Source organism: Colletes gigas, unplaced genomic scaffold (assembly GCF_013123115.1).
Source record: "Colletes gigas isolate AHSC1104 unplaced genomic scaffold, ASM1312311v1 Colletes_gigas_Sc00009, whole genome shotgun sequence".
Classification (NCBI taxonomy): domain Eukaryota; kingdom Metazoa; phylum Arthropoda; class Insecta; order Hymenoptera; family Colletidae; genus Colletes; species Colletes gigas.
Genome location: NW_025106638.1, coordinates 7457463 through 7478033, shown reverse-complemented (window position 1 = coordinate 7478033; position 20571 = coordinate 7457463). Strand labels below are relative to the sequence as shown.

The following is a 20571-nucleotide window of genomic DNA, read 5'->3' as shown; positions in this document are numbered from 1 at the left end:
CTAGACCGTTCTTCAATTTTATGCTCATCACGGTTCGATGCTTCCGTGAATATCGAACGGTTTCCGATATCACTCGGTTCCACGTAATTACCTGCAGTAAAGCAGAAATTGGGAAACGCGTTCATGCGTTACTCCGCCTATCCCCTTCAGGAAACTTCATCCGTAGGTCTGGAAATTCCGAGCTTGGTCCTACTTCAAGGAAACAATGGCTCGAACGTGGCCATTTGTGGTGCTCGTCGGAGAAGATAAATGTTTGAAACTAAGAAATTCTGAACAATAGCTGTTCTACTCTTGATTTTTAAGCAGGCGCTTGGGGGTCTAGCGGGTCTCTACTGGAATATACTAAGCGCTACTGCTCCATAGAGATTAGCTATTTTTTAATTAGTGCATCTATATATGGGTTAATCCGGTATCTCTGAAGTTGTACACCCATTATGCACATTTTAAAATTAATTTTTCAATTTATTATTAGCATTCATCGATGTTCTGTTGCATAATTTTATTCGAAACTCAAATATAATTCGAATTATAGGGAGTTAACCGCTGGAAAGTCGTAGCGAATGCACACGGTTACGGAAATTCGTGCAAAGTTAGATGACTTTGGTCAGCTCGAGGCTACCCCTTCTACTTTGCATGGAAGCTGCGCAATATACGTGCGCAGAATCATTATGCCACTGACCGTACGACAGAGCGGATCGACCCGTCTCGTACGTCTGACGTGGAGAATTAATTTAGTCGCGTGTTGCGAATCTAATGAATTATTGTAAGATACAGAACTTCGATTATTGCAGGCAAAAGTATTGTAAAACTTTTCTTTTCCGACTGTCAAACTTGGCTACTTACGACCATTGATTCTTTCTTTAGAAACATCTCCCGGTCCTTGCGAGACACCTTAATAAATTTTCATCAACTTGATCGACGATTCGAAGCGACGCCCATCTTCGGTGATCGATAGAAACGCGTCGACCAACTGACTATAAAGTGGATTATTGCCCTACTCGTCTTTCTTTCCTACTTTCAATCTTCTTCATCAGTATGGTATGATCTTCCGATTTCGTAATCGTTCTCCCAGCAACATTCGAAAAAAAGGATCCACGATGGAATCTTTTCTTCCAGTCTCACCCAGTGTCCTTTTGTTTGCGCTCTTCGATTGCGGCTTCGACTTGGCCAGGAACCCAACCAGAAAGCCGAGCTAATTGTATACCTGGTGACATGGTTTAGTTCTATCCTAGGGACAAATGGGAAGGGTCCTATTTAAGAAGTTGTATTATTCATAAGAATGTATTGCAGCGAATATCTTTGAATTTTTTTTAAATTTATTTCATATTGTATTAAATTTTTTCGTCTTCTACGCGTTGAGCACGTGAATAACGGGCTGCTTTGTTTAATAGAGAAAGGGTGCTCGTTAATTTTCTCGTGGTGGGTTATAACCCATGTTTCCTAACAATATAATATAATTCTATATAATATTAATATGAAACATGCTGGCAATATGAAGCATATTACGCATACTCGACGTCTACCATATTGAGTATCCACATTCTTCGATAGGAAAGTAATGATTATACTAACAAAGGCTAATGTAATCACCCGAGGGATGCACGATGATTTTGGTAAACCCCGGTATACAGGTAGGATATCTAAAAATACTACATATTCCTTTTAATTTTAGAAATTAATATTTAAGGGATGAAATTATCCTTCTTTTCATTTCACAGTGATTGAATATTACTCTAAAAATGGATAAACTTCCCGTAAATCAATATATGGATTGTTTTACGTTTTTTAGTCGCTTATATTAAAACAAATTCTCGGACTACAAACGGTTATAATTTCTCGGCACATCCACGCTGTGCAACTATCCAACGCACAAACCGAGCCACTCGTCCCTACGTTGGAACGAATTGCTAATGTCACCAGGTTTACTAACTCGTTGCAATTCCACTGAGTTATTCGATTCTTTACGACTGTTCTACTCCCCTGCTGAATCTCTTCATTTTCTCTTAAACGATGCTCGTTCAATTTCCCCGTAAATGGCTCGAACTCCGTCGTCGATTTACGACTCCGTGCGAAAAACGTGTCCGCGTAACATCTACTACGCGTGCGCGTAACTGTCCGCCACGCATGCGCGTCAACAGAAATCACCTCCACACGCCGCCAAGCAAGGTACGTTATCCTTCGACGAACCGAACGAACTCCCACAACGCCGTCTCGGCGACGCAAGCCCCGCAAAAGTACCCGCTCGTACTTTTCTGCAATTTCGACGTTTCCGCACGCGTTCCTTTTTCCCTTAGTTGGCTTGCCACTTTGTAAGAGAAAACGCTAGCTCGTTTTTTGGTTCGATGGCCGCCGGTAACGGGTAACGCTGCAAACCACGTTCCTAAGGAGAAAGGTCACTGCTCCCCCACTGTTCTTATCACTTCGTTTTCTCGCCTATTCGCTCCTCGCTTGTTACTCACCGTCAAGGCCTCTGAGAAGAACTTTACCGGGGGGTACAAAGTCTCGTTTTGGGCCCCTTGCCTCCTCTATTAGTAATTCTATTTTTATTATTGTTTTATGCCTTTTGTTGTAGAAATGTGAAATGTAAACGTTTGTTGAGGTCCCAGGAAATTTCCGTCTCCTCTCCTTTGGACCCGGGGTCCTTTTACGATGTACCCCCTGCTGCAGCCACCTCTCATGTGCCCTGCTCACCGTTGCTCTATCATATTCTATCGCACTTCCAGGAGCCCGCCGCCGTTTTGTACATATAAGAAATATTTTTTTTCTCTTTTCTTTTATTTTTGTTTTTACGGCGTTGTACATACGACATGTTCTCGCGACGTACAGTTAGATTTGTACATGTTGATACATAATTGTTGTGCCCGTGCATGCTCGTAATGGTTATCGTACACGTAGATCCGCCCTTCACTCGTTTGGCGAACATACGCGAACGCAGTTCTGTACAACCCCCATTCTCAAACCCTGCCGTTTGGCCGTCATGCGACCGTTTAATTGCATAATGTTTACGAATTGTCTTTACCTGAGTGCGGCGAATTATTCGTATCACCTGCAACGTTAGATTTTACTTCACTGTATGTATATGTGTATATACACTCGCGTGTCTCGGAACCGTCACCGTTCGATGGTAAACCCCCTTTTGCAATATCTTTGCTCACTTCTTAACTGTTTTTTTTTTTGCATACGCGCGGGCCGAATATCATTTTTTCGTATTCTATCTTTCGGAAACTTTGTTCACGCACAAAAATTTCCCCATTTTTCACTCTCTTGATATAACCACCTCCCCTTCTTCAAGATTTTGATTGTATTTGACGGTTTGAATTCAAAGATCAAACAGTGACATTCTGCACAATAATTCATTTCAATGAGCATTTTTATGATCAATAAAAATTTCAAGTATTAAAGTCTTCGCGTTTAACCTCAGATTTTATTTTACTTTTTTGTTCAATTTTACATAATATTTACAATCCTTTTAAAACATGAAATTTGCAGCAAAATGATCAAAATCTCGGTTGGGGTTGCTGGCACTCTGTGAAAATTAAGGAGCGTTATCGACCAATTAAATGTAGCTTCAATTTTTAATAAAAAAAAAGAAGAGAACTTCAGCATTTCTAATGGGACGTTGTCGAGTGGACGGTCGACAATTCTCCCGTAATTTTGACAAATTTTTCTCTTTTGTGATTTAAGCACGAACCCTTGACACACCGGAGCATGGTTCTCGAACAATTATTCGTTGAAGCTCGCGCGTATGCATTTTCAACTGCAGCCGCTAGTGCACGTTTTCGATTTTATATTACCAAAATTAACACGTTCATTACAGGATGGAAAATGAATTTTTCTTTAAAAAGGTTTAACATCTTCTCCATTTAAATTTAATATATTATAGGTGGACATTCTCGAAAAAAATAAGTCTCAAAAGCTAAATAGGTACAGTAGTGTCCGATTATATGCGAAGGTTTCACCCCGGACGCATGCGAAAAAATCATCCCCATCACTGTTTACATTTTTTCAGCCCATACGATCATTGACTTGATCGGACAGTAAGTATAAAACAAAGCAAAACCCAACTCGTTGAGATTAAAAGCACCGATGCATGTATATTTATGTGATTATCACTATAGTATACTAAAATTTTTATATTTATGTTATCAATGGATCGTTGAGAATTTTCTGATTTAAATGAGTACAAACACGACTATATTCGAACTGTTTTTAAATTTTCGTTATTTTAATTATTTAACTATCATATTTTTAACACAGATACGCACCTTTACTAGCATGATTCCGACGCACACGAGTATCAAGTTGTCTATTGCTAGGAGCACTTAAAAAAATAAGCACGAATAGTTAAGCGTAGTTTATTTTGAACTTAAAATTGTTTGTTGTTATTATTTTGTACACACAATCCAACCCACACCATTACTTTTTGCCTTAGTACTGTTTATTGTTTCCACTGTAAACGTTACGACATGAAATAACAAAATAATAAACTGTGTATACCTAATTTTAAATTGAAATATAATTTAACATCAGAAATAGGTTAGTTCGCATATATTCGGACGCTACTATGTCTCCTCTACAAAAATCAACAAAATAGCGGTAGTAAATGCTCAGTAGAACCGATGGACGCAAGGCAAATAAAATCTATTTCCTCCGCGATGAACGTGTTAAGAAAAGAAAAAAAAAATGAAACGAAAAGAAGAAAACGAAAGAAAAAATGAATATTGCAAAATTAACGATAACGAATAACAAAGAGAAAAAGAAACGGCCAGCGGCTGCAGTTTCGATGGCGAACGAAACGCGTAAAGTACCGCGCCTGTCCTGCACCCACCCCGCTGCTCGAAACATGACATTTGAAAGATGAAAAGTGGCAGCGAAATAAAGGCTGCCAGTCCGGCTGCTAAAACGCTGACGCCGGCGAACGGTCGAACGATGATGATAATCGATCCTGATCTAATGACGTAGCATGCGACATGAACGTACACAAACGATGCGAGGAGAGCGTCCCGAATCTCTGCGGATGCGATCACACGGAGAGACGTGGTCGCATAGACTTGCACATTTCGTGTTCCGGAAGCAAGCTCACAGTCGAAGGTTAGTCTACTCCTTTAACTTACTACCAACAGCGACAATAACAATAAGTCCTATATTGTACCAAACACGTATCGAGAAGTTCCTTCAAATAAGGATTAATTACGTGAATGCGTTTTCGTAAAGTAACCAATTAAAAGTAATTCGAAATATGAAAGAGAACTTTGTGGCTTTCGAAACGATATATCGTGCGTGCGCGTTCGATCCAATATGTCTGCCCATTATTGGGTATTTCTACTTGCGATTCTTAACACTTTGACGCTGAGGGAAATAAATATTAATAGGATTCGTAAAAGCAAGATTACAGAAATAATTACTGAAACAAATTTTTAGGTTATATAGTTTACAATGTAAACCTGTTGATATTTGTGGCGTAGTATTATTTGTCGATCTTATTGTATTTTAGTTTGCTGAAACGTCACTAGTTTCGCTAGTTGTCGAACACAAGATGTGTGTGATTTATATAAGATGGTATAATGGACATAACATTCCTTGGACGTTTCTACTTGTGATTCTTAACATTTTGACTGCCGCAGTGAAATTAGAAAAATTAATTCTCAAGTTAAGACGTCGGGGGAAATAAATTTGAATAGGATTTGTCAATTTTAGAAAGATTACAGAAATAATTACTGAAACAAATTTTAGGTTATGTAGTTTACAATGTAAACCTGTTGATATTTGTGGCGTAGTATTATTTGTCGAACTCATTGTATTTTAGTTTGCTGAAATGTCGCTAGTTTCGCTAGTTGTCGGATACACAGGACGTATATGATTCATATTAGATGGTATAATATACTGGTACAATAAAATTCCTTGGGCGAACATTTCCAAACCCCTCGAGAAAAACTTATCAGTAAACCAAAAGAACAAGGAGTATGTTTGATGATCGACTAGAAATAACTTCTGGCTATGATTTGAGTTGTACGCGAGCGATCGATCTTCCCGTCTCCTTAAACTTTGAAAGTTTGTTGACATTTCGTGCGTTTCTCGTTACTTGGATGCAATGATCGCGGGCAAAGTTTAGGGCGCGTAACGAGCATGGCGGGGGAAAGTTCGGCATAGCATTATCACGAAAATGTAATAACAACCTAAACGCCGTCGTCACGAGCCAAGACCACGACTATTTATAGACCAGGATAATACGTTCTGGCCCATATAGGTTTCCAACTTTATCGGCCTCGGCGCGTAGCACGAAACGCGCTTATAGTTCGTAAACGGATTTAGTTTCTTGCCGCTTTCCCGCGATAATTGTTATTAAAAATATCTTCGGGATCGATTTATCGACGCTCGCGCCGGGAACAACGTTTCTCAAGTACCACGGGAAGGATTATCGTTAAACAGGTACTCGGAGGAACGCGTGATCTTTTATTATTAGACCAGTTATTATCAGCCGAATCGCGCTTCTTTCGACTCAAGGTCGCCGCGATAAACGAGGTCGTAATTATCCGCGATGAAATCTCTTTGTTTCTCTTCTCCCGCGTCCTACGGAACGGGACCTTTTGTCTCGGGTCGGAAGCAGAGTGATTTCAAATTTACTGACTTTTTTTACGATCGGTTGTAAGTGCAATCAAAGCTGCAAGGTTCAAAATTAAGTTGGTAATATTGTCAGCAGTTTTACACTATAAGTTTTAATTTCTGAAGTATCGAGAGAAATATGTTATCCATTCCCAACATTGAGAACAATTTACATCCCGTAGATATGGGCGAGTTATTTTGATAAATCATATCGTAGAATTATTTAGTATATAAATTTCGTAAGAATCACTATGTAACAAGTGATAGATCCTTATTAGGTGTCGACGCAGGTAGAAATAGTGAATAATGGACAGACGTATTAACCAAATAGTAACAAGGAACTAGGAACAAGACACCTTGGATATTTGCCATAATAGAATGTTGCTAACAAAGCTTGTATAGATTTAAGGCATAATATGGTAATAGTAGTTTTTTTTTATTTGACCGTGTAAAATTTCGTTAGGTTCATTTCAATTGTAATAATTTAGTAGTTGAGTATCTCAGAACATATTGATTTTAGTTAGATGTAAGGTAACCAACTTTCGTTAGCAAAGCTTTTTGCTATTGTTCAAACTAGCGACGATACCAAGGTGTCCAATTTCTGGTCGATCACTTGTATCTACGACTGAATATTTTACCAGTATTGCAATCCCTAGTCGGATAGCCAGAAATTCTGTTTGTCCGATTCCAGTGAAGCAGGGACGGAACCTCATTCCGATGGATCCGAACGGCTTGTCGGATCCCTACGTCAAGCTGAAGTTAATCCCGGATTCGGACAACGTCAAGAAGAAAACAAAGACAATCAAGTCCTCCTTAAATCCAGAATGGAACGAGACAATCATTTTGTAAGTCGCAGATGGACCTTGGAGAGTCTTCTCTCTTGCAAGAGTTAAAGCAAACTGTTGGAGTCTCCAATCAGTTTAAGCCAGTTTGACTATCTTTATTCGATTGTAGAATAGAATCAATATTATCGATTTTAGTTCTTGAACAAGAAAACGAGGACACGGCTGACCTCTATCAGATTTTAACTGTCTTATGATACGCCTTAGTGGGTTCCAAAATTGTTTTCATCCAGAAGACTGAAATTAACGCGCGCCATGGGATAAAATGTCTTCTCTGTAAAGCGAACAAATCAATTGCTTTGCTAGTATTGTAGATTATTTAATATACAGGGTGAGGCATTTTAAACAGGTCACCTGAATAACTCGCTTGTTTTTGAAGATAGGAGAAAATGCATTAGACCAAACTTATTTGGTATCGGGGGGCTCATAATCTGGTATTACCAATTTTTTTGTAGGTGGAGGCGTCAAGGAGATATGAAGGTCAACTTTGTTTTTTTAAATGGAACAGTATACTTTATTACTTACATTCTGATAGAGTGTTTCAAGGCGAATACAATGACCTATTATTAAGGTCATTCAAGGTCACCCAAAGTCAACTGCAATAGAAAATAAATTGTGTCAAAGCACTCTTCGAACACTTGGATACTTTGATACTGCTATTACAAGTGTTCAAAATGGCGACCTTGAACATGGATACATAGTCTAAATCGTTGCAATACTGATGACACTGCCTGGCAAATTTCATTTGTATCTATTACAGAGCAAGCTCTTCTTATACGTTCTTGCATGTCAAGTTTGGTAGTTGGTTTTTCGCGGTACACTTCTGCCTTTAATTTTCCCCACAAATAAAAATCGAGAGGTGTCAGGTCTGGGGATCGTGCCGGCCATTTGTTACTTCCTGATCGACCTACCCAAGAATCTCCAAATTTTCTATTTAGAAATTCTGTAACATTGCGTGCTGAATGAGCAGGGCATCCGTCTTGCTGGAACCACATGGATTGTCGTATGTCCAGTGAAGTGTCTTCTAACAATTCTGGCAAAACGTCTTCTAAGATTCTCAGGTACTTACTACTATTTAGCGTGCCATCAATAAAATATGGACCAATTATTTTATTATGAAGAAGACCGCACCAGACGTTTACAGACCAAGGTCTCTGTTTGTCGACTTCTCTCAACCATCGTGGATTATCTACCGACCAGTAGTGCATGTTGTGACGGTTAATTGCTCCATGGTTTGTAAATGTGGCCTCATCGGTAAATAACAATTTACTCAAGAACATTTCATCGTCTTGTAGTTTTTGTAAGCCCCATTCACAAAATTGTAAACGTTTTGTATAATCATTTTCAGTTAATTGTTGATGAAGTGATATGTGGAACGGATGAAATTTGTTAATGTGTAATATTCGTAAAATACTTCGTTGACTGATGCCACTTTCGCGTTCCAGTTGTCTTGTACTAACATGTGGATCTTGTATTACAGCTGCTACAATATTTATCGAGTTTCCATCATCAGTTGCTCGTTTGGCAAGATTACGTGTTTTGTTATCCACAGTTCCAGTTTCTTGGAACTTTTTTATAATGTTTGTAAAGACAGAAAGTGAAGGTCTATTATTACGATCGGGAAATCTTTCACTATACACACGTACCGCTTCCCTCATAATTCTATGACATTCACCATAAATAAGAACCATTTCTACTTTCTCTGCTATCGTGTAACGCATTTTAGAAAACTAAACACTTAGACTGAATAAATGTTACGAAGCTGTGCTCTAGTCGGTAGTCAAATTACCAATAATGTTTGAGGATACGGATAAGCGTACAATGTGATTGAATGTTTGTTTATCTTTTGTGACCCGTGTCACGCAATACACACACGTGATACACAAGTATTCGAAATGTACTCTGACACAATTTATTTTCTATTGCAGTTGACTTTGGGTGACCTTGAATGACCTTAATAATAGGTCATTGTATTCGCCTTGAAACACTCTATCAGAATGTAAGTAATAAAATATACTGTTCCATTTAAAAAAACAAAGTTGACCTTCATATCTCCTTGACGCCTCCACCTACAAAAAAATTGGTAATACCAGATTATGAGCCCCCCGATACCAAATAAGTTTGGTCTAATGCATTTTCTCCTATCTTCAAAAACAAGCGAGTTATTCAGGTGACCTGTTTAAAATGCCTCACCCTGTAGAGTTCGAGAATTTGTAGACCCAATAGATTCCTTAGATAGTATGTAAGTTCGTCAAAATCAAAATGGAGTCCAGTCGTGGTCCCTTCTGGCGAGTCTCGGTACCTTCTTGGTGGTTGGCGAGAGTCTGGAGCACAGGTTTGTCCTTTCAGCGACCTGAAACCAGAGGACAAAGATCGGCGACTGTTGATCGAAGTTTGGGATTGGGATCGAACGTCCAGGAACGATTTTATGGGATCCCTTTCCTTCGGGATATCGGAGCTGATGAAAGCACCAGCCAGCGGATGGTTCAAGCTCCTCACGCAGGAGGAAGGGGAATATTACAACGTACCTGTGCCGGAAGAAGGCGTGGATCTTGCAGAACTAAAGGTCAAGATGCGAGTACGTTTTATGGAATGCTAGATAATTTGATTCCACGAAGACAGAATCTTCTTCCACGATTCCACTTTCTCACGGGAGAAATTTCGTTTTTCCAGAAAACCTCGGTCACGAAAAAGACCACGACCACTCAAGACAAGGAGGTGCCGCACAACATGGGCAAGAGCGATCTGATCAGGGCAAGCGACTTCAATTTCCTGATGGTGCTCGGCAAGGGCAGCTTCGGCAAAGTTGGTCATCCGTTTGTTGGAACGTCAAAGCCTGATTCCCATTAACGTACCAGGGACACGTTGATTAGGCCTACGTTCACGCTTGAAAAAAAAAAAAATATAACATTTTGTTTATGCTTTTATTACCTAGGTTTTAGTGGCTACGAAACTCTTTGATAACATTGTTTACTATTTTAAATAATTGTAATAGGATAAGGAAGGATCTAATATGGCGGCTTGAGTTAATCTCTAACCTCAAAATAAAATATGTAATTGTACTAATTGCTAAAATATCTTTCTACGTTGCCTTCGTATATCGAGAACGTCATGAATGAAAATAAAAATAATTTACCTTATTTCCTTGGACATCTACGGACTCTGCATATTTTGTATTGCCATACGCTCGAGCTAATGGGAATCAGGGTTAAATACAGGCTCGCAGCCTGAAACTTTACCCTGCCAAACGACGAATTTCAGGTGATGTTGGCCGAAAGAAAAGGTACAGACGAGTTGTACGCTATAAAAATCTTGAAGAAGGACATTATCATCCAGGACGACGACGTAGAATGCACCATGGTAGAGAAACGCGTTTTGGCGTTATCAAGTAAGCCCCCGTTCCTGGTGCAACTGCACTCCTGTTTCCAAACTATGGACCGACTCTATTTCGTGATGGAGTACGTCAACGGAGGAGATCTGATGTACCAGATACAACAGTGCGGCAAGTTCAAAGAGCCAGTGGCAGTGTAAGTGCCCCCCTGGGTTTTCTAGCAAACAAAAAGATACACCTAAAATATACAGGGTGTTCGGCCATTCCTGGGAAAAATTTTAATGCAAGACTCTAGGGACCAAAATAAGACGAAAATCAAGGATACTAATTTGTTGATTGAGGCTTCGTTAAAAAGTTATAAAAACATTTTCGGTCAAGAATTTTTTTCTTCTAAATGCGCAAGATTTTGGGGGTATGTCTATTCACAAAAAATGATTGAAATTGACCCCCGCAATCGAAAATAATTTTTTCAGAACGATTTGAAATTTTTCTTTTACGACGAAAAATTTGTCTACATACTCGAATTTTTTTCTCGAAAGTGCTTAGGATTTCGGAAGGTTGTCTATTCACCAAAAATTATTGAAATTGACCCCCGCAACCGAATATAATTTTTCCAGAATGAATTGAAATTTTTTAATTTTGTCGAAAAATTTGTCCGCCTACTCTATTTTTTTTCTAAAAAATGCGTTGGATTTCGGGGGTATGTGTATTCACCAAAAATGATTGCAATTGACCCCCGCGACTAAAAATAATTTTTTTAGAACGATTTCAAATTTCTTTTTTTGACGAAAAATTTGTCTACATACTCGAATTTTTTTCTCGAAAATGCGTGGGATTTCGAGGGTGTGTCTATTCACCAAAAATGATTGTAATTGACCCCCGCAACCGAAAATAATTTTTCCGTGAATGATTTGAAATTTTTTAATTTATTTTTTTAATAACTTTTTAACGAATAGAATCTCTAGAATCTCCCATTAAAATATTTCTCAAGAGTGGCCGAACACCCTGTACAAAATCCGCTGATGGTTTTTATTGTGACGTCATACCTCCCGTACTTGCCACTAGAGGGCTACGTTGCTCTTGTCTCTCTCGCAAGCTCTGGAAAAACAGACACTTCTGTTCCTATATATACACTCGTTGACCAACTGTCTAATATCCTGATTGAGGAGCGTATATGTGGAAACGGAAGGGTCAGTCGAGCACTTGCGGGAGACAAGAGCGCAGGCCCACTGGTGGTGAGTAGAGAAGGTGACGTCACAGATGTTATATATTTATACATTCAGTTTTGTTAAAGGTACTAAAATGACCTATAAATATCGGTATTTTATCGGTATCTACACTCGTTAAGATACACTCTTTACAAATGGAGAACGCGATTTCTAGATTCTACGCGTCCGAAATAGCGATCGGTCTGTTCTATCTTCACGGTCGCGGCATCGTGTACCGAGATTTGAAGCTGGACAACGTTCTGCTGGACCACGACGGTCACATCAAGATCGCTGACTTTGGAATGTGCAAGGAGGGTATCACCGGTGACAAGACCACCAAGACCTTCTGCGGGACACCGGACTACATAGCTCCAGAAGTCTGTTCTAGCTCGGTTTCAACGCGAAACTAATTCAATCAGCGAATAAATGCCCCGTTACCGATCGGTTCTGTTTCTCCTCGTTACAGATCATCCTGTACCAACCGTACGGGAAGTCGGTCGATTGGTGGGCGTACGGAGTCCTGCTCTACGAAATGCTCGTCGGTCAGCCACCGTTCGACGGTGAGGACGAAGAAGAACTATTCGTCGCCATCACCGATCACAACGTCAGCTATCCGAAAAGTCTCTCGAAGGAAGCCAGGGAAATTTGCAAAGCGGTAAACGCAAATATTAAAGCGTATTTATATTATTTAACCCCTCGCCGTACAATGGCGAAGTCTGACTTCTTTGTGCCAAGTTTCACAATAATGAGTAGCTACGCTCGACGAAAAATCTCGTCGTATATTGCAATCAATATGTTTCAAACGTTGCACAAATTTATATAAAATGAAATTACTTGTTATTAAATCGTACATCAAGGGGTTAATGCGTTCGCTACCACCGGGTACTTTGTTGAAAAGTGTAAGACTCGAAAACTCTTCGTTGTCAAACCGTTGTAACAGTTGGTCTCTGGTGAGAATGCTTCGCAAATATGCGACGCGCGGTAGCGAGCGCGTTAAACTTTAATTACATTCCCGAGCAGTCACTCTGAATGTACTTTTTTCGCGGCTCAGTTCCTCACAAAGAATCCAGTGAAGAGATTGGGCTGCGGACTGCGAGGCGAGGAAGACGTACGCAGTCACGCGTTCTTCCGACGCATCGATTGGGAGAAGATAGAGAATCGCGAGGTGCAACCGCCGTTCAAGCCAAAGATCGTGAGTATTGAAGCAATTACACGTACAGCAATACCCCGCTTGTATGTCACCAAAAAAACATTTCTCGTCTCCAGAGCTTGAAAATAATTGTTACAAACCGTCATATAAAAGTTCTAGTTGAATAAAAGTTCTTCATAACTGTTTCAATAACCTCAATACCTATATTATAACAGTTTTCAAGGCCTGATTTCAAAATGCATGATTTTAATTTAACGTAATTATGTGTCTCATAGTCATTTCTCTAGAATTCCTATTATTTCTCAAAACAAATGACTTTCGAGACATCCAATATACACGGTGTTCGACCATTCCTGGAGAAAATTTTAATGGGAGATTCTGGAGGCCAAAATAAGGCGAAAATCAAGAATACTAATTTGTTGATGGAGGTTTCGTTAAAAAGTTATTAACAAAATTAAATTAAAAAATTTCAAATCATTCTGAAAAAATTATTTTTGGTTGCGGGGGTCAATTACAATAATTTTTGGTGAATAGCTATACCCCCGAAAGCCTACCCATTTTCTAGAAAAAATTGAAGAAGGTGTGAAATTTTTCAACAAAATTAAAAAATTTAAAATCGTTCTGGAAAAATTATTTTCAATTACGGGGGCCAATTACAATCGTTTTTGGTGAATAGATATACCCCCGAAATCCTACCCATTTTCTAGATAAAAATTAAAGGTGTGAAATTTTTCAACAAAATTAGAAAATTTCAAATCGTTCTGGAAAAATTATTTTCAATTACGGGGGCCAATTACAATCGTTTTTGGTGAATAGACATACCCTCGAAATCCTACCCATTTTCTAGAAAAAAATTGAAGAAGGTGTGAAAGTCAACAAAATTAAAAAATTTCAAATCGTTCTGGAAAAATTATTTTCAATTACGGAGGCCAATTACAATCGTTTTTGGTGAATAGACATACCCCCGAAATCCTGCGCATTTTTTAGAAAAAAATTCAGTACGGACGGAATTTTAAACGTTAATAACTTTTTAAGGAAGCCTCAATCAACAAATTGGTATTCTTGATTTTCGTCTTATTTTGGCCTCTAGAATCTTCCATTAAAGTGTTACCCAGGGGTGGCCGAACACTTTGTATAAAAGACATTTTTGTACAATTACTATTATATAAATTAGATTTGTAGATATATCAACGGACAGGGTTAGGCAAAAGATAGTTCAGTCAATAGTATTGTCAGATAGTTGAAAAAATGAAGGGCTATAATAATTGATAATAATTTTATTTAATAACTTCGTCTTACGAAACAGAATCGTGAGTGGAAAACGAGTTTTAGAATCGTTGGTATAAACAAGAGCGACTGGGACGACTCCATAGTCACTGAACGGTTGGCATACAAGCGGCAGTTATTGTATTCGACAGATGGCGCGCCTAATTGAAAAAGAAAGAACGCTAATGTATGTCGTTTTCGTTCGTTAGAAACATCGCAAGGACGTGAGTAACTTCGACAAACAGTTCACGTCAGAGAAGACAGATTTGACGCCCACGGACAAGTTGTTCATGATGAACCTGGACCAGACAGAGTTCATGGGTTTCTCTTTTCTCAATCCAGAGTTTGTGCAACACGTTTAAACGGATAGAGTTTTTTCTCGTTAGTTGTAACCTCGCCGTACGTTTCTCCCCGCCATTTCCTGGGGTTCATCTTCCTCTTTGCTACTCAGGGCTTTCACCGTCATCTTCTTTCCCTCTCTTTGTCCCTTCCCCTTCCCTTTCCCCTTTCCCTGTAAACCAACTCTAGACCATTAAATTTCCGTTTCTCCGCTTCGTATTTTGGGTTCCGGTTTTGCTTGAGTTTCGATTCCGGAATCGTCACGGGTGCAGCAACATCCGTCGTGGCCCGAATGACCCTACGTTGTTGCTTTCCTTCTTCTTCTTATTATTATTATTAACCTTGTCGAAAAGTCTCACATTGGCTTTTCGAAAGTATTTTTTTACCAAAGAATGGAGATGTTCGCGCGCGTTGGCAGCGCCGCGATGGAATAGGCGAGAAACACGACGTTGATCGGGATCGATGGATTCGTCGAACGAATCCGAAATGGTGGTTAGATTATCAAGGAAAGGACGAGAATAATACTTTCAAAACGATCGCGTTGGGAAATCGTGTTTACCCGCGATTGGATGAAATAGCGAAAGTTTCCTAATTGCTGTCCTCGTTCTTCGCGTACATTATTATGCATTTACTTCAGTAGGTTCTACTGTCGCCTTCCAGAGTATATAATATATAATGTGCAGGGTGATTCTGTTTACTGGGACAGACTGTATCTTCTTTCTACGTGCAATTAAAAAAAAAAATCATCGTTAAAAGAAAGATTTAGGAAAATGTGAAGGCACAAGTGCAATATACACTTCTTGTTGAAGGGGTTTTGCATATTAAAATATTAAAGTGTGACTTTACGAGATATTTTATATTTTACACTGAGAAAATTACTTCATTCGAATATAATTTTGCAAATGCGGTTTTATTCGCTATTCAAGCCTCCAATAAGTTGACATAGTGTTAGATATCATGTGTAACTTTAGAGGTTATGTGCAATTGAAGTCCAGTGGTTGTTGAGATCATTGAACATAAATGGTCAAATTTATAATCTTTGTGTCTTTGTGTCTGCGAATACACTTTGTCTTTTTAATTAGGTATAACAGCATGTAACGATTATACCTGATCGTAATATTCAGTGTGACACATCTATGGCAATCATTCGTTTTAACTGCATTTCACAAATGCACGGAACATATCAATTTTCTCATTATAAATGAAACCTGTTACGTGTTTCAAACCGGTCAATGCAATTATGAAGGAAAATACGGGAAACAAAAACACTCGACACTCCGATCGATCACGAACCGAATGAAATGTGTTTACGGTGCTGCATTGTTTACGTTCACCCGTAGTCACGGTCAACGGTGCTACGTGCCTAGCATTATAAATGGCAATTGCAAATGGCGGTGCTTGAATGTACACATAAATTACGAAATATCTCGTATTTTGTTTTCAATCGTCGTACTTTAATACTTTTATATGCAAAATGTGCGAGGAAGATCGATTTATGCAAATAAATATTGGTACTTTTGTTTACAGTTTTATTTAAATTATGACGAGCAACGGAGATGGGCGGTATTTTATTCGAATAACAGACGACGAATATAGATATACATAAATTTCTACAACGTTTTATTAGATTTATAATTTTTAGCGAACAAATAGATAGATTTTTACCCATCTCTGGCAAATGTATATTTCTTTTTACTTCTACGCGTTAATTTTCTTTTTTTCACTCGACACTGCATTTCTTAATGTATGCAATCTTGGTACAATTAAGACGTATTATTATTATTACTATTACTGTTACTGTTATTATTATCATTATCATTATCATTAATATTATTATTACCATTATTATTATTATTGTTATTGTTATTGTTATAGTCTTAACTACGGCGTACGATTGTTTCCCCCTACAAATGTTTTGTGTCCCCGCGTAAACCAGAGTTACAGACTGTTCCCACTTTGTAGAATCAGCCTGTACATTTGATGAACGAATGAATATATATTATTATATATACGCATACATTGTACGTATACAAACACTTACACTACTACGATCTATTACACGTTACACAGAAATTTCTTATCGGTATTTCGTTAACGTTGCACTCCTCGTCGATTTATTCTTCGTAAGTAGTAGAGATACGTACGTAGAAACGAGCCCTTAGATGCTCAGCTCTCATGACTGGTTGAAATTTCATTGGCGATTCGGACATTCGATTCGTATCGTCCTACATATAATACGTTTACGCTCACCGTAACACTCGTACAGTGCTCGGTGCATGCATACACACGCACACACACACACACACACACAAAACTTTACACATCACACGAAGAAAATTGTAAAATACAAACCACGTTTGTTCTCTGAAATTGATTGGTCGCCGATACGTCGGTATATAAAATTGACGACTATAAATATAATAATTTGTTGCGAGGCGAGGATACGTCGAGTCGTTGATGGCTGTTACGGATAATTGATGCTGGCGGAAGATTATCGTACGCTTTAGCAGTCATGAAGATAATAAACGAATTACGCCCGTTTGTCCGTTCAATCGGACGTTGTCCTTTCTAGTTTCTATTACTCGTTAGCTCTCATTCGCTTCCCCTGTTATTAAAATATTTTTCCATTTCGCCTAGCGATGGGACCGACGTGTATTTCAAACCGTCAAGCGACAAATAATTGCTTTCCCTAAAATTGACGTTTATTTTTCTATGCGTTGTATTCGGAAACACGTTATTAAACAGGGGGAAAAATAGCTTTTCAGTCTGTAAATTGTTCTAGTGAAAAGTTGTCAGCATGGACCGAGTGGCGTGTGGATGAGATCGATTATGTACTCTTTATTGTCTCTTATACTATCATAGGTTCGAAATCGAGGTATGACAATAGGAACATTATACATCTTAGATATTTCACATATCTTGAACAATCCCCACTAGGAGTTAAAGCATTGGATGTTTCTTCATTTCCACGCTATAACCTAAAAAAATACCAAAGACGACAGGTTATGTGGAAACAATTGGCGCTGCGTCGGCGTGTTAATCCCATCGCTAGTTTGACCGTCTCGTTTTCGACGAGCTTGTCAAAATAAATTCGTATACAGGTTTGCGAACAGCAAACTATATTCTCCGTGTCTTCTTTGTGTTTCCCTTCGTTTGCGTATCTTCGTGTTTTCCATTGATTCGAAACCGTGGAAGGGCCTCGGTGTTTCCTAAAATGCTCTTCTCGTGCCTGAAATCCTCGCTCCAGTGATATACGCCTTTTTATCGAGCCTGTCTCGGCTCGGAACGTCGAGGACGAGAACAGACCAAAGGACAATATCGAGTCTGAGAATACGAAAAATGGTAAAGGAAACTCATCTCCGCGTACTGTTCTCCTCCTCGAATTTCTCTTTTTTAGTCGGCTTGCCCGCCGACGCTCGATAGTAGGATTAATTATTGATTCTCGATTAATACGCGTTATTGTCGTAGAGGTAGTTGACCAGCCTGTCGACTTCAGACGGACGTATCCTTTTTTATACACTTCGTGTCAGAGACTCGTCGAGCGATGACCAGCCGTTCAACGGTAGAATCTGACGAAAAAGACAAATTGTTTGTCCGACAGTAATGGGAACGATACAATTGTGTATCGACGATGTCTACCAATTCGATACCAAAGTACTTAAGAGAGAATATTCGAAGGTATCGAAATATCAGGTACTTGGTATCCATTTCTAATAAAAATGCTTTTGTAATGAATACGTGACTGATAACATCGTATAGTACCGAATATGCATTGATATTATCATAGTGTGTCGCAAAAAAGAAAAAAAATCGGGTATGTAATAAGCAGTGCAAGCAGAAGGATAACATTTTAAGTCACTATAAAATCTAATCGGTATAAGTAATTACACTGTTGTCTCTCACGTTGTCACAGGTTCTGGTTCGGGTTACGACAATCTATACGACTTTACAGAGAGTCTCTCAGTATGTCATAGACTTGGAATCGACCTGTGACAACCTGAGGGACAGTTAGGCGAAATTTAATCGATGTTATTTCTTTCGTTAGTTTCACTTTATATACAGTATTACCTCTCAGCATGTCACAGACCAATGACTGTGTTGTGACAACTTGGGAGACGTGTAGGCGAAATTTAATCACTGTCATTTTTCTGACTCTCTCGATATTATGTAATATTATTGCTGCTCAAGTCCGAACTGAGACAATCTAAAGATTAGGTGGGCGAAATTTAATCGCTGTTACGTGTTTGAGTCGCTTTGGCTTTGAATACGTTGGAGACACGAGTAAAAATCGCTCTAAGAGATATAGTCAAACTGTAGCGGTAATAATCTAAATATAATTGAAGTGATAATTGAAGTTAGGTTCAAAAATCATTTCAGCCGCATATACACACTATACTAATCATATTTTCGCTCTTCGTGTATACTGCATATTTGTATTATTAAACAGGGTAAGCAACAAAGACGTTAATAAACAAATCAATAATTATGTGACAACTTGAGAGAAAGTACTATATTCGAAGTTGTATCTGCAACTATTTGTTTCATACCGATAAAACGTTGTTTCTTATTTTCGATACATTTACGATATTATCAATGCCGACTCGGTATATACAGGGTGTTCGACCAATCCTGGGAAAAATTTTAATGGGAGATTCTAGAGGCCAAAATAGGAGGAAAATCAAGAATACCAATTTGTTGATGGAGGCTTCGTTAAAAAGTTATTAACAATTAAATTAAAAAATTTCAAATAGTTTTGGAAAAATTATTTTCGGTTGCGGGGGTCAATTACAACCATTTTTGGTGAATACACATATTTCCGAAATCCTATCCACTTTCGAGAAAAAAATTCGAGAATGAGTGAAATTGTTTGACGGGGAAAAAAAATTTCAAATAGTTTTGGAAAAATTATTTTTGGTTGCGGGGGTCAATTACAATAATTTTTGGTGAATAGACATACCCCCGAAATCCTGCGCATTTTCGAAAAAAAAATTCGAGAATGAGTGAAATTGTTTGACGGGGAAAAAAAATTTCAAATAGTTATGAAAAAATTATTTTTGGTTGCGGGGGCCAATTACAATAATTTTTGGTGAATAGACGTACCCCCGAAATCCTATCCACTTTCGAGAAAAAAATTCGAGAATGAGTGAAATTGTTTGACGGGAAAAAAAATTTCAAATAGTTTTGGAAAAATTATTTTTGGTTGCGGGGGTCAATTACAATAATTTTTGGTGAATAGACATACCCCCGAAATCCTGCGCATTTTCGAAAAAAAAATTCAGTACGGGCGGAACTTTAAACGTTAATAACTTTTTAACAAAGACTCCATCAACAAATTGGTGTTCTTGATTTTCTTCTTATTTTGGCCTCTAGAATGCCCCATTAAAATTTTTCCCAGGGGTAGCCGAGCACTCTGTATAGTATTGGTATCGATTAATAGTTTAATTGAAAAAGTATCGTCATCCAAGATGGACGCCAAGTTGTTTTCTGGTATAGAGACTGGTATTAGTCCCATCTTTGCTAAGTGATCTTGATGTGGGAACTTGCAAAGTTCAGAGTACGCCGGAAACGTTGGCTACGCTCGCTCGTCGAGAATACTTTAGAAAATGAAATATTCACAGAGAGACTCGTACATTTTTCCTTGACTCGGGCTTCGATTCGTATCTTTGAGTCAGTCTAGGATTCCCCGATTTATCGATTTATTCGTTGCCGCGTAGCGAATGGCGTTTAGCTTAAGACTAGAATAAAAGACCACGGCAACCGCGGTTCGTGAATTTAGCGCTTCGGTAACTTAAAACGAGTCAAGAAGATAGGTAATTCCGTTGCCGATTTCCG

At 38.6% G+C, this 20571-nt stretch overlaps 1 protein-coding gene across 3 annotated transcripts in view; it reads left to right on the top strand.

Moving 5' to 3' along the window:
* LOC122397257 (protein kinase C, brain isozyme) overlaps positions 1–19446 on the top strand; it is a 65576-nt gene extending 46130 nt beyond the window's left edge. For 2 of the 3 annotated variants that reach the window (XM_043396310.1, XM_043396311.1), the window contains exons 5-13: positions 4963–5091; positions 7295–7448; positions 9795–10023; positions 10119–10250; positions 10707–10972; positions 12160–12361; positions 12451–12639; positions 13036–13176; positions 14610–19446. In XM_043396310.1, coding sequence (XP_043252245.1) covers positions 4963–5091; positions 7295–7448; positions 9795–10023; positions 10119–10250; positions 10707–10972; positions 12160–12361; positions 12451–12639; positions 13036–13176; positions 14610–14762 — 1595 coding nt within the window. In that variant the 3' untranslated portion in view covers positions 14763–19446. The remainder of the gene's footprint in view (positions 1–4962; positions 5092–7294; positions 7449–9794; positions 10024–10118; positions 10251–10706; positions 10973–12159; positions 12362–12450; positions 12640–13035; positions 13177–14609) is intronic. The other variant, XM_043396312.1, reaches the window with a different exon arrangement.
* Positions 19447–20571: the final 1125 nt, after the last annotated feature.